The sequence below is a fragment of the Pelophylax lessonae genome (genome assembly GCF_965119305.1).
Source record: "Pelophylax lessonae genome assembly, chromosome: 3".
NCBI lineage: Eukaryota > Metazoa > Chordata > Amphibia > Anura > Ranidae > Pelophylax > Pelophylax lessonae.
The window spans coordinates 87,995,604-88,009,435 of NC_138770.1; the positions used below are offsets into that span (position 1 = coordinate 87,995,604).

Below are 13,832 nucleotides of genomic sequence, written 5' to 3' on the forward strand. Positions count from 1 at the left end.
ATGTATAACTTGAAGCAAACAGGTAGTAAACTCAAAGCAAGAAACAAAATCTTTCTGGAGGCTCAGATAACTTAAACATAACTCAAACAGGCAAAAAATGCTAGCGAGATCAGATTGCACAGACTGCTGAATGGCTACAAGGAGAAATACTCCCTCCTTTTCACCTCTGTCTTAATTTACATAGGGCAGCTTCAAGCATGTCGGCAGTGCTAGAAACTGTTTTTAGAAACTTGAGTATGCTTTTCAAACTGAATTTTATGGATGTGCCTGATGTCTAATGCTTATGGCAAAAAAAAAAGTAAACCTTACTGAGAGATAGTTTTGATGCATAGAATTATGATAATTCACCCTATCTATATGTAGCACCCTCCTAAGTAGGATCTAGGCAGGTGTGTCTATTTTTTGTTTTCTCTGCTTAATAGGGAGACAGCCAGGAAAATCTAGGAACTGTCTGCTTAAGAGATAGCTGTGAGTCTTAGATAGGACTTGCCTAGTGTGCTCTGATGCTGCTCATCTTGACTTGATGTTTCACACTCATCCAATAGTAGTGCAGTTTTTGGACAGTGGGAGGAAACCGTGCAGATGAGAGCAGGGGATATCTGTATAGCCCTGTATATATCCCCTATAGGCATGTGAGGTGCACTGGTGCATGCTAGGTAACTGTACTTATATTTAGGGTGCACATGTGGCTCCTGGTATTTGGCTGGAGAGCGGGGTCCAGGTGGGGAGGGGAATGTTGCCTCTCCCAGGCATAGGCTGCCATGCATCCTCAGGTGGTCGACCTGAGGGCCAGAAATAGAGAGGCTGAAACCCAGGGACTCTTTTGAGGGCTTGAGGACTGAGGCAGGATGTCCATGGATCTCGTCTGGTACTACAGAGGAAGGTAACTTGCAGACAGGGCCTTGTGAGTACAGACTTCTCACTAGGATCCTAGAGACTGTTGCTGTTAAAATCCCCCTCTGGGTGCTAGAAAGTAAGCGGGCTGAGTGTAAGCTAAAGGGGATACTGGCTAGTGTCCTGAAGATACAGAGTTCACTGAGTCTGCTGCTAACACAAGCAAAGGACTTATTCTTCCATGCAAGTGATGTATAGTTCAGCAGAAGATCTGCTATTCAGTTCCTCGAAATGAGGCCAAGTGAGAGTTGTCCTCACCAGTACATAGTTAAATTTGGAGTATCCCACTAATGCCTTCTCCTATCCAAGTTCTCCAAAAAAAACAACAAAACAAATCCCCTAGACTGGTCATTGAAGACCACGAGCGAAAGTGTATGTGTGCACCTGGTAGCGTGTGAAAATACCCAGTATCTGGCAACAGGATAATCAGGGGGAGACCTAAAGTAGATCCATACTCAGCAGTTCCTACAGGAGCAGTGCTACATATAATAGCAACATTCTAATCCAGGACACCTAAAGCAAAGGTGTCCATCCTGTGTGCTTGACTACAATGTATTTTGTTCTTCCATCCTCATGATACAATCCTTTCAACTGGTGTAGGTGACCTCCCCTGGACACAAATACAGTATATGAATAGGCAAAAAGCTTACCCTCGCCATAGGTGTCCCCATGAGTCTTATATTTTCATTTACAAGGTTCATGAGGTTCAACAAGGTTGGATCGTCGTATTCGAACCTGTTATTTAGCAGCAAGGAAACTATTATGTTAGCTACAGCAGCATTAAGGACGATCCGATTATCAAAGGGCTTCCCTAAAAATAAAAGGAGAAAAGAAAAATGAACAACATTAAGGCCTCATACACATTGGACATTATAAAACAAAAAACGCCAGAAGCTTTAGCTGTAGAATGCGGTGTTAAAAATGCCAGTTTTGCTGCGTTGTGCATTAGCGTTTTTTTAGTGTTCGCACTTTTAGCGTTTCTTTTAGCAAAACTATACTCCCACAAAAACGTATGCCTCAAAAACGTACATAAACACAGAATAGCCACGCTTTCAGCGTTTTCGAGCGTTTTTAGAGAGTCTCTCTCTGATTCTCTCTCTCTCTATCTATATATATATATATATATATATATATTGAACTGAGAGGAACACAAGAATAACACCTTACCTCCATAGGATCTAAAAGTTTGCACTAAGCATTCGGCTTCCTCGGTAATCTTGTCTTCTATACCTTTCTTCCCCATTCCATAATCTCGTAGAGTTGATAGAGTGAATCTTCTCATTGCCTTCCAGCTTTCTCCATTGGAAAAGACGATGCCTGACAGAATCAATACGTATTATACATATGAGAATGATCTACATACTCATTTACATAAGGTTTTAATAGAGTGCTGTGTTATCAAACATCTCCTCCCACCAACATTTGTGAATCCATAAATACGTGTAGAAACAATATGGGGTATTTTTATCAATTAAATTATTCATTTACTCATATTGTGCCAACAGTTCTTTGGTTACCATTCACCCAATGTATCAAGTCAAATTACTTAAAATTTCATCCAAGATTCACACATTGAAAACAACATTCTTTGACATTTGGCCACGACTGTTCTTAAAAAGGAACATGTCTTCTATTGTAACGCTTACACTATATAAGAAAAGAATGAATATAAGAAAAGAATATAAGATTTGACAGCTGTTCAATGGCAGCTACATTTGCCTGGGGTACATTTATCCTATTGTAAATATATATAAAAGATTATGTAATGCAGGATCTGTCCCATAAAATCTCACTATGGTAATTCATATAAAAGTGTATTCACAGTTAAAATGTAAAATTGTCTATTGTTTCCACATTATATTTTAATTATTTCTAGCCTACTCCTATCAATCTGAACAATTTTGAAGTTTGTAAACTTATTTTATGAATATCCTCACACATTTACTTCCTTAAATTCTGTTCACTATGCCTTGTGAGTAGGCACTGCCATGTCAAATAATTTCACAGAGCCTGCCTGCTGAACTACAGGGGTGCTAGGAGGAGGAATATCAGGAGGCGGAATTAGTACAGGAATCACTGTTTGCAGGCAGCAAAGTACCATGGGATATATAGTCCTTAAACATTTTAATTAAGCAGCAGAGGAGAAGCTGTAAAGCATGCAGGGAATCCAGAAAGTTGTGGACTGCCAGCAGACATGCATCACTCACAACATTAAGATATAATTTTTTAAAGTAAGCTTATATTAGATTGTTAAAAGTAACTCTTGTTTGCATTGTTATTACAATACCTATGTTATAAAATGAGAGTGGCCAGAGAACTCTCCTAATTATACACTGGGGAATTACAAAGTGAATCTTTGATTACTGGTGCCCTATATGTAAATTGTGATGATCACTTCTGCACTACCCCACCTGACATGTTGTCAAGAAAAGAATGGGGGTAGTTGGACTTTGTTGGCACAACGACAGGACAAAATGTCATAAAAAGTTTAATTTTTATTAGAAAATTAGTTAAAAATATATGAAGCAAAAAAGAATTTTGTAAATATATAAAATCCACATCTATACAGACATGAATTATAAAATCAATGCTGACAATATATGGACTAATAGCATATGAATATCCCATACAACCACATAGTTGGAGTACAACACAAAGGAGAAAATGTTATATGAAAATATAAACAGTAAATTAAACCACTGATACTTGGTGGTAGAGCAAGTGGAGTAATATGTTCCAACAGTGGCGATGGGTTCATTCAATTATAATGATGGAATATTCTTCTCAATTCATGATAACGTTCTCTACATGTTTCGGGCGAGTGCGCTTCTTCTGGAGAGTGTCGTTATACAAATTAATTAAGTAATCATATAGTTAGATATTGATTGTAGAAAGCAGGGAAAATTTCCACAATATATCAGCAGTTACTAAAAACTACAGTAGCGGATCAGCAGAGGCTTGTGGTCCAAAACCATGTGTGGAGGTGGGGGGATATTAAAGGTAAAAAAATATCAATCAAAAATGATGAAGATTGTTAAAGTTTGTTTACATGTTGAGCAGTTAGAAGGGTATTCCACAGAAAGGCTCATAAGGCACGGAAAGACAGGAGAAGGCAGCAATATAAACTTCCTCACAGTGTGTATAAGGAGAATAGGTGTATCCCCAGAACACTTGATGGTAAAAATATGAATAATGTAATTGTGCCACTGTGCAGCACAAGAAACGTATGCTGTACAATCAGGTATGATGGAAGAATTGTTGGATGCCAAAACATCAAAATATTTTCCAAGTAATACTAGGGTGGACTGCACCTTAAGCGCTGCAGGCCGGGACATTAAAAGTGCCAAATAGTAGGGCGGGAGATTCAAAATCACATCAAGGTGCCATCCCCTCTGGCTTCAGCACTCGCGCGAAACATGTAGAGAGCATTATCATGAATTGAGATGAATATTCCATCATTATAATTGAATGAACCCATCGCCACTGTTGGAACACATTATTCCACTTGCTCTACCACCAAAAGGCCTCTTTCTGAGTATCAATGGTTTAATCACTGTTTATATTTTTATATAACATTTTCTCCTTTGTGTTGTACTCCAACTAGGTGGTTGTATGGAATATTCATATGATATTAGTCCATATATTGTCAGCATTGATTTTATAATTTATGTCTGTATAGATGTGGATTCTATATATTTACAAAATTATTTTTGGCTTCATATATTTTTAACAAATTTTCTAATAAAATTAAACTTTTTATGACATTTTGTCATGTCGTTGTGCCAACAAAGTCCAACTACCCCCATTCTTTTCTTGACATTCAATATTAGGACGAGGCATGGCTACTACCCTGGTGTCTGCAGCGTCATCCTGCGGTGACACACAACAATTTCCCTACCTGACATGTTGTCACATGATACCTGTTCAGAATCAAAAATGCAAACTGTGCCAAAAAATATAGACAGTGAACAAAATACCATGCCATAAACAAATACCCTCTATACGTATAAACTTAGTTGAAATTAAAACTAAGTGTTAAATATAGAGTTCGATCCAAGCAAAAGTTCAGCACTAACACACACATTTGCAATTTGGGATATTCACCCGCCAAGCGCCCTACAATTCACTGCGTGCTGCACAGTGAATTCTAGGTCCCTAATTGGATAAAGCATTACACCTGACCGCTGGTCAGCTGCAAGACTTTGCCCAATCAGGGCAAAGAGCAAAGTCAGAACCATGATTGGACAAAGTGATGATGACTTTGCTTAATCATGGCTCAGTGCTCATAGTCCCACCCCACTCTATAAAAGGTTCCTTCCCACAGTCTGCTATCCTGTCTGTCTTGTTACATGTTCGATGTTGGACCTTTGATTTGAACAAATAAACTCAAGTTTCTACTTTCCTGGGACTGGAAGTGCCGCATTCTTTGCTACACAATACATGGATTTCTCAGGTTGTGGACCAAGGTGAGCACCCAGTCTTGCAGGACTGCCACAGCTGCTTGGGATTCCTTTTGGTTCAGCTGACAGCCTTTTGAGCGGTGATTTGTTTCTCCTTGATTCTTTGAGTTGGGACATGCCCACCAGGTGGAACTTGACTTTGGCAATGCTGCAGCAGCTGCACATGCAGCAGAGGGCCATCAACGAGTACCTGCGTGAGTATGGCCGCTCAGAGACAGGCTCAGGGGAGCGCTGCTTTTTTTTTCCCCACGGCAATGGCTGCTGATAAAGGATGCAGGCACTGTACTGTCACCATTTGAACAGGTGACAAGGATGGTGAGCAATGCATGTATCAGTGACACTATCCCTCTTGCGTTCCTGCTGGAGCATATTCTGTGGAGCATTATGGAAAGGGCACTTGAGGCAGAATAGCAGGAGGAAGAGGAGGACATCCTTTCTTCTCAAGGCCTGCTTTATGCCGACACCATTCTTGAGACACTACAGAACACACACGAGGAGAGGGAGAAAGAGGTGGAAGATTCTGGCAGTTTTGGAGGCATTGAAGCAGAAGAAGACATACGTCAAACCTTGAGAGATTGTTTTCAGTCCCCAAAAACCTTTGGAGAAGTACGTGGATGGGAGGAGGCAGTTCCAGATATTGTAATCCTCAGTGACCCCGAGGTCTCTGCTTCTCATGTGTCCGCAAACTTGCGGTGCATGGGCTCATTCTCTAACCACCTTCTTCCCAAGCCTATTCTCGCACTTCGCTCCTACATGTAAAAATCACCTTTTTTTTATAGAAAATTACTTAGAACCCCCAAACATGATAGATATATATATATATATATATATATATATATATATATATATATATATATATATATTTAGCAGAGCAGAGACCATATAGATTAAAATGGTGTGTGTTGCAATTTTTTAGGTTGCACTGTATTTGCGCAGCGGTTTTTCAAACACTTTCATGAATTAAAAAAACAAAAAAGAAGTAAAGTTTTTTGTATTATTCAAGTAAATGAGGCCACTCTACAAATGTCCCGCAACTGCATACAATGCAGTGGTGCCTCCACTGGCTTCCAATTGCCAAGCAAATTACATTCAAAATATTAACAACAACATACAAGCCATTCACAACTGTGCCCCAATCTACATCACCAATCCTGTCTCCAAATATAACCCAAACTGTCCTCTGTTACTCCCAAGACCTCTTGCTTGCAATTTCTCCTGTCTCCTCCTCCCATGCTCCTCTCTAAGATGTCCCCAGAGCCTCTCCCATCTTCTGGAACTCTCTGTCCAGCTATCTCCTATTCTGGCCACCTTTAGGCGATTCCTGAAAACTCATCTCAACAGGGAAGCCTATCACACCTCCAAAAAATAAACTTCTAACTCTTCCATCAGCAAAACACCCACATTTATAAAGTTTTGTACCATTATCCTCCCCCCTATTAGATTGTAAGCTCTTACGAGCAGGGCCCTCTTAACCCCCTTGTATTTTTTTTTTTTGTATTGTAATTGTGCTGTCCTCCTTTAGATTAGTAAGCACTGCCCAAACTGTTTAGTGCTATATAAATCCTTTATTGTATTAATAATTATAATAGTATCATTAACACTCCAGGTACTCTGCTCTCTGAGACAGAATCCGGGCTCTTGTCCTAACCAGCGGGGCTAGATGGGGGAGGAGAGTCTCCAGTGGGGCATGGAACTGGCCTCTGCTAAGACACAGTTTACACCGTCCATGCTGGGGGCGGGGGGGAGGTAGGATGAGGTCTGCGCTCTGTCCTTGTCTTCAACCCACACTCAGTAGGTCAGCAGCAGGGACTTTTTACTTCTCTTCACCAGGAATTCTTTAGGCATGACTTTGGCAGAAGTGTGGCAGCCACTTTTAAGGGGCATCAGAGCAGCCCAGGGAGCAATTGCCTGCTGCCGCTTGGCCCAGTCCCCCTGATTATTAATAAGGTCCTACTGACACTTTTACATTGCTTTTGAAAAAGATCCTCTAAGACAAAACTTCTATTTAAAGAAAATTAGAAATATTTACCGTGATCCTTTTCCATCTTATAAAACAACGGCATTTTTGGTCTGTCAGCAAATTCATCTGCGTGGTCGATTAGCGCTTCTTTTACAGCATCATATCCACACAGGATAACCATCTTTGACATCCCTAAATGGATGGTGTATACTGGACCATACTGCTTGGACAACTGCAAGCACATCAGAGAATATGAAATGGGTTAATACATTACAAAAAACTAAACATATAAATTACAGAAATAAACAAATAAATTGCCAGTAAATGGCTAACCTAAATAATTTTCAAGTCATGGGGTTTTACTTTTTATTTTTGGAGCTTCATCGACACCCCATATCTTTTAATTTTAAGCTCTACAGACAGTAATAAAAATCTGCCAAACATTCTAATTCCTCCCAAATCCAAAGCTGAAAAATTCCTCTATCTGAAGTTTTTACTTTAAAGCCCGACTCCAGAAAGAGTAAAAATTCCTCCCCTACAGCAGGGCTAAGCATGCGCAAGCAAAGGTTACATTTTTGTTTGTGGATAGTGAAAGGATGGCAAAGTATAAATCCTGTGTGTGTGCTAAAAATGACATAGACATGCAGTACATGGCATGCGTTTATATTCCCACCAAAGTGCAAGCAATGTGAACAGTTCATGTTAATGTGATTTCTGAATCTGTGAACCACCTCCAAGTACTACATCACCAATCACACCACCTGCTTACCTCAAAATATGGATCTATACATTAAATAGGTCAGTGTGCAACTTGCCCTTACAAATCCATGAACATCTACAGATGTGTGAAGGACACTTCTTTTCAGATGCAAGGATTTCAAACACCACTTTGATAATTAATATTGCTCAGAAAAAATAAAAATAAATCCTCATTGTGCAGTAAGTAAAAAAAAAAAAAAAAAAAATATATATATATATATATATATATATATATATATATATATATATATATATTGCACCAATAAAAGTAAAACCTCACAACTAGGGTTGAGCGAACACGGACTGTATTATTCGTGTTCGTACCGAATAATTTGATTTTTTTTACCCGAACACGGACATGAACACTTTACTGTATATTCGGGTAAAAATCCGTGTTCGGTCGTTTTATTTCTGGGTTTTGCATGCTTTGGCGCGCTTTTCATGGCGGGCTTTCAACAGCCAATCAACAAGCGTTTAACTGGTGTGCCTAAGCCATCCCAGCCATGCCTACAAATGTATCATTAGCTGTGATTGGCCGTCTGAAGCATGTGACCAAGTCTTTATAAGTTCGAGGCAGCGCCGCTGCGGCGTCATTCTGCTGTTTAGATCAGGGAGAGAGCACACATCAACGTGCTGCCTGCTGATTAGGGACAGACAGGAAAAAAAAAACATTTGTGTCCGGATAGAATTGAGGGACAGGTCGGAGTGTGTTAGGCAGGGCGAGTTGTAGGCATTTTAGGGAGAGAGTCTGCTGATTTTAGGGACAGTGCGTTCTACAAACTACAATCGACATTGCTGTGTGGGGTGGGATTTGCAGTCACCCAATCTACGATCTTATCAATCCTGTTAGGGATAGAGTCTGCTGATTTTTAGGGAAAGTGTGTTCTACAAACTACAATCGATATTGCTGTGTGGTGTGGGATAGGAGATAGGCAGGTGTCAGTGGTCCACATCCATTTTGCTGTGTGTGGGCTGCAGTGAACACAATCTTTTTGGGGTGCAGTGAACGCAATCTTTTTGGGGTGCAGTGAACGCAATATTTTTGGGGTGCAGTGAACGCAATCTTTTTGGGGTACAGTGAACACAATCTTTTTGGGGTGCAGTGAACACAATCTTTTTTGCCCACTGAGGAGGAGGGAGAAAAGTATTTTTCTATCAGGCACTGTGTGCAGCCTTTTTCCTTCAGCTGTGCTGTGCTGAGTGACTGATCATACACTGCTGTGTTCAGTTCACATGTGCTAATATTGAGTGGTTTCAAAAATCATACACTTTTTTTCTATTCCACTATTCAATATACAGCCTTGGGTTAAAAAAAAATTAAGTTGTGGCCTGCAGCAGAGCTGAATGATATTTGGGGTTTTTGGGGTTCATCTCATACTTCTGAAGATTTGAGGGTGCTGCCTGTTCCATACTCCCCCCTACTCCTCATCCAGCCTTTTAGGGGTACAAACAATAGTAATTGGGGCCTAGTGTGGTTGTGTACGTGTGAGATACATACACTTTTTTTGATCATATTTTCTATTCCGCTATTTAATCAAAAACCTTTGGGGATCAGATAAATTGGGGCATAGTCTGTGTTGGTACGTGTGAGAGAGATCCACCTTTCCAAGTTTTTGGGGTTCATCTCATACTTCTGAAGATTTGAGGGTGCTGCCTGTTCCATACTCCCCCCTACTCCTCATCCAGCCTTTTAGGGGTACAAACAATAGTAATTGGGGCCTAGTGTGGTTGTGTACGTGTGATATACATACACTTTTTTTGATCATATTTTCTATTCCGCTATTTAATCAAAAACCTTTGGGGATCTGTTAAATTGGGGGATAGTCTGTGTTGGTACGTGTGAGAGAGATCCACCTTTCCAAGTTTTTGGGGTTCATCTCATACTTCTGAAGATTTGAGGGTGCTGCCTGTTCCATACTCCCCCCTACTCCTCATCCAGCCTTTCAGGGGTACAAACAATAGTAATTGGGGCCTAGTGTGGTTGTGTACGTGTGATATACATACACTTTTTTTGATCATATTTTCTATTCCGCTATTTAATCAAAAACCTTTGGGGATCAGTTAAATTGGGGGATAGTCTGTGTTGGTACGTGTGAGAGAGATCCACCTTTCCAAGTTTTTGGGGTTCATCTCATACTTCTGAAGATTTGAGGGTGCTGCCTGTTCCATACTCCCCCCTACTCCTCATCCAGCCTTTCAGGGGTACAAACAATAGTAATTGGGGCCTAGTGTGGTTGTGTACGTGTGATATACATACACCTTTTTTTATCATATTTTCTATTCCGCTATTTAATCAAAAACCTTTGGGGATCAGTTAAATTGGGGGATAGTCTGTGTTGGTACGTGTTAGAGAGATCCACCTTTCCAAGTTTTTGGGGCTCATCTCATACTTCTGAAGATTTGAGGGTGCTGCCTGTTCCATACTCCCCCCTACTCCTCATCCAGCCTTTTAGGGGTACAAACAATAGTAATTGGGGCCTAGTGTGGTTGTGTACGTGTGATATACATACACTTTTTTTGATCATATTTTCTATTCCGCTATTTAATCAAAAACCTTTGGGGATCAGTTAAATTGGGGGATAGTCTGTGTTGGTACGTGTTAGAGAGATCCACCTTTCCAAGTTTTTGGGGTTCATCTCATACTTCTGAAGATTTGAGGGTGCTGCCTGTTCCATACTCCCCCCTACTCCTCATCCAGACTTTTAGGGGTACAAACAATAGTAATTGGGGCCTAGTGTGGTTGTGTACGTGTGATATACATACACTTTCTTTGATCATATTTTCTATTCCGCTATTTAATCAAAAACCTTTGGGGATCAGTTAAATTGGGGGATAGTCTGTGTTGGTACGTGTGAGAGAGATCCACCTTTCCAATTTTTTGGGGTTCATCTCATACTTCTGAAGATTTGAGGGTGCTGCCTGTTCCATACTCCCCCCTACTCCTCATCCAGCCTTTTAGGGGTACAAACAATAGTAATTGGGGCCTAGTGTGGTTGTGTACGTGTGAGATACATACACTTTTTTTTATCATATTTTCTATTCCGCTATTTAATCAAAAACCTTTGGGGATCAGTTAAATTGGGGGATAGTCTGTGTTGGTACGTGTGAGAGAGATCCACCTTTCCAAGTTTTTGGGGTTCATCTCATAATTCTGAAGATTTGAGGGTGCTGCCTGTTCCATACTCCCCCCTACTCCTCATCCAGCCTTTTAGGGGTACAAACAATAGTAATTGGGGCCTAGTGTGGTTGTGTACGTGTGATATACATACACTTTTTTTGATCATATTTTCTATTCCGCTATTTAATCAAAAACCTTTGGGGGATCAGTTAAATTGGGGGATAGTCTGTGTTGGTACGTGTGAAAGAGATCCACCTTTCCAAGTTTTTGGGGTTCATCTCATACTTCTGAAGATTTGAGGGTGCTGCCTGTTCCATACTCCCCCCTACTCCTCATCCAGCCTTTTAGGGGTACAAACAATAGTAATTGGGGCCTAGTGTGGTTGTGTACGTGTGATATACATACACTTTTTTTGATCATATTTTCTATTCCGCTATTTAATCAAAAACCTTTGGGGATCAGTTAAATTGGGGGATAGTCTGTGTTGGTACGTGTGAAAGAGATCCACCTTTCCAAGTTTTTGGGGTTCATCTCATACTTCTGAAGATTTGAGGGTGCTGCCTGTTCCATACTCCCCCCTACTCCTCATCCAGCCTTTCAGGGGTACAAACAATAGTAATTGGGGCCTAGTGTGGTTGTGTACGTGTGATATACATACACTTTTTTTGATCATATTTTCTATTCCGCTATTTAATCAAAAACCTTTGGGGATCAGTTAAATTGGGGGATAGTCTGTGTTGGTACGTGTGAGAGAGATCCACCTTTCCAAGTTTTTGGGGTTCATCTCATACTTCTGAAGATTTGAGGGTGCTGCCTGTTCCATACTCCCCCCTACTCCTCATCCAGCCTTTCAGGGGTACAAACAATAGTAATTGGGGCCTAGTGTGGTTGTGTACGTGTGATATACATACACCTTTTTTTATCATATTTTCTATTCCGCTATTTAATCAAAAACCTTTGGGGATCAGTTAAATTGGGGGATAGTCTGTGTTGGTACGTGTTAGAGAGATCCACCTTTCCAAGTTTTTGGGGTTCATCTCATACTTCTGAAGATTTGAGGGTGCTGCCTGTTCCATACTCCCCCCTACTCCTCATCCAGCCTTTTAGGGGTACAAACAATAGTAATTGGGGCCTAGTGTGGTTGTGTACGTGTGATATACATACACTTTTTTTGATCATATTTTCTATTCCGCTATTTAATCAAAAACCTTTGGGGATCAGTTAAATTGGGGGATAGTCTGTGTTGGTACGTGTTAGAGAGATCCACCTTTCCAAGTTTTTGGGGTTCATCTCATACTTCTGAAGATTTGAGGGTGCTGCCTGTTCCATACTCCCCCCTACTCCTCATCCAGCCTTTTAGGGGTACAAACAATAGTAATTGGGGCCTAGTGTGGTTGTGTACGTGTGATATACATACACTTTCTTTGATCATATTTTCTATTCCGCTATTTAATCAAAAGCCTTTGGGGATCAGTTAAATTGGGGGATAGTCTGTGTTGGTACGTGTGAGAGAGATCCACCTTTCCAATTTTTTGGGGTTCATCTCATACTTCTGAAGATTTGAGGGTGCTGCCTGTTCCATACTCCCCCCTACTCCTCATCCAGCCTTTTAGGGGTACAAACAATAGTAATTGGGGCCTAGTGTGGTTGTGTACGTGTGAGATACATACACTTTTTTTTATCATATTTTCTATTCCGCTATTTAATCAAAAACCTTTGGGGATCAGTTAAATTGGGGGATAGTCTGTGTTGGTACGTGTGAGAGAGATCCACCTTTCCAAGTTTTTGGGGTTCATCTCATAATTCTGAAGATTTGAGGGTGCTGCCTGTTCCATACTCCCCCCTACTCCTCATCCAGCCTTTTAGGGGTACAAACAATAGTAATTGGGGCCTAGTGTGGTTGTGTACGTGTGATATACATACACTTTTTTTGATCATATTTTCTATTCCGCTATTTAATCAAAAACCTTTGGGGATCAGTTAAATTGGGGGATAGTCTGTGTTGGTACGTGTGAAAGAGATCCACCTTTCCAAGTTTTTGGGGTTCATCTCATACTTCTGAAGATTTGAGGGTGCTGCCTGTTCCATACTCCCCCCTTCTCCTCATCCAGCCTTTTAGGGGTACAAACAATAGTAATTGGGGCCTAGTGTGGTTGTGTACGTGTGAGATACATACACTTTTTTTGATCATATTTTCTATTCCGCTATTTAATCAAAAACCTTTGGGGATCAGTTAAATTGGGGGATAGTCTGTGTTGGTACGTGTTAGAGAGATCCACCTTTCCAAGTTTTTGGGGTTCATCTCATACTTCTGAAGATTTGAGGGTGCTGCCTGTTCCATACTCCCCCCTACTCCTCATCCAGCCTTTTAGGGGTACAAACAATAGTAATTGGGGCCTAGTGTGGTTGTGTACGTGTGATATACATACACTTTCTTTGATCATATTTTCTATTCCGCTATTTAATCAAAAGCCTTTGGGGATCAGTTAAATTGGGGGATAGTCTGTGTTGGTACGTGTGAGAGAGATCCACCTTTCCAATTTTTTGGGGTTAATCTCATACTTCTGAAGATTTGAGGGTGCTGCCTGTTCCATACTCCCCCCTACTCCTCATCCAGCCTTTTAGGGGTACAAACAATAGT

The 13,832-nt window shown here is 40.6% G+C and overlaps 1 protein-coding gene across 2 annotated transcripts in view; it reads right to left on the minus strand.

The window, feature by feature from the left end:
• The window catches only part of LOC309551306 (cytochrome P450 2C18-like), a 160,157-nt gene that overhangs the window by 20,895 nt on the left and 125,430 nt on the right, over positions 1-13,832 (minus strand). For both annotated transcript variants that reach the window (XM_082251838.1, XM_082251840.1), the window contains exons 3-5: positions 7,384-7,546; positions 2,062-2,211; positions 1,545-1,705 (exon numbers count right to left, since the gene is read on the minus strand). In XM_082251838.1, coding sequence (XP_082107964.1) covers positions 1,545-1,705; positions 2,062-2,211; positions 7,384-7,546 — 474 coding nt within the window. The remainder of the gene's footprint in view (positions 1-1,544; positions 1,706-2,061; positions 2,212-7,383; positions 7,547-13,832) is intronic.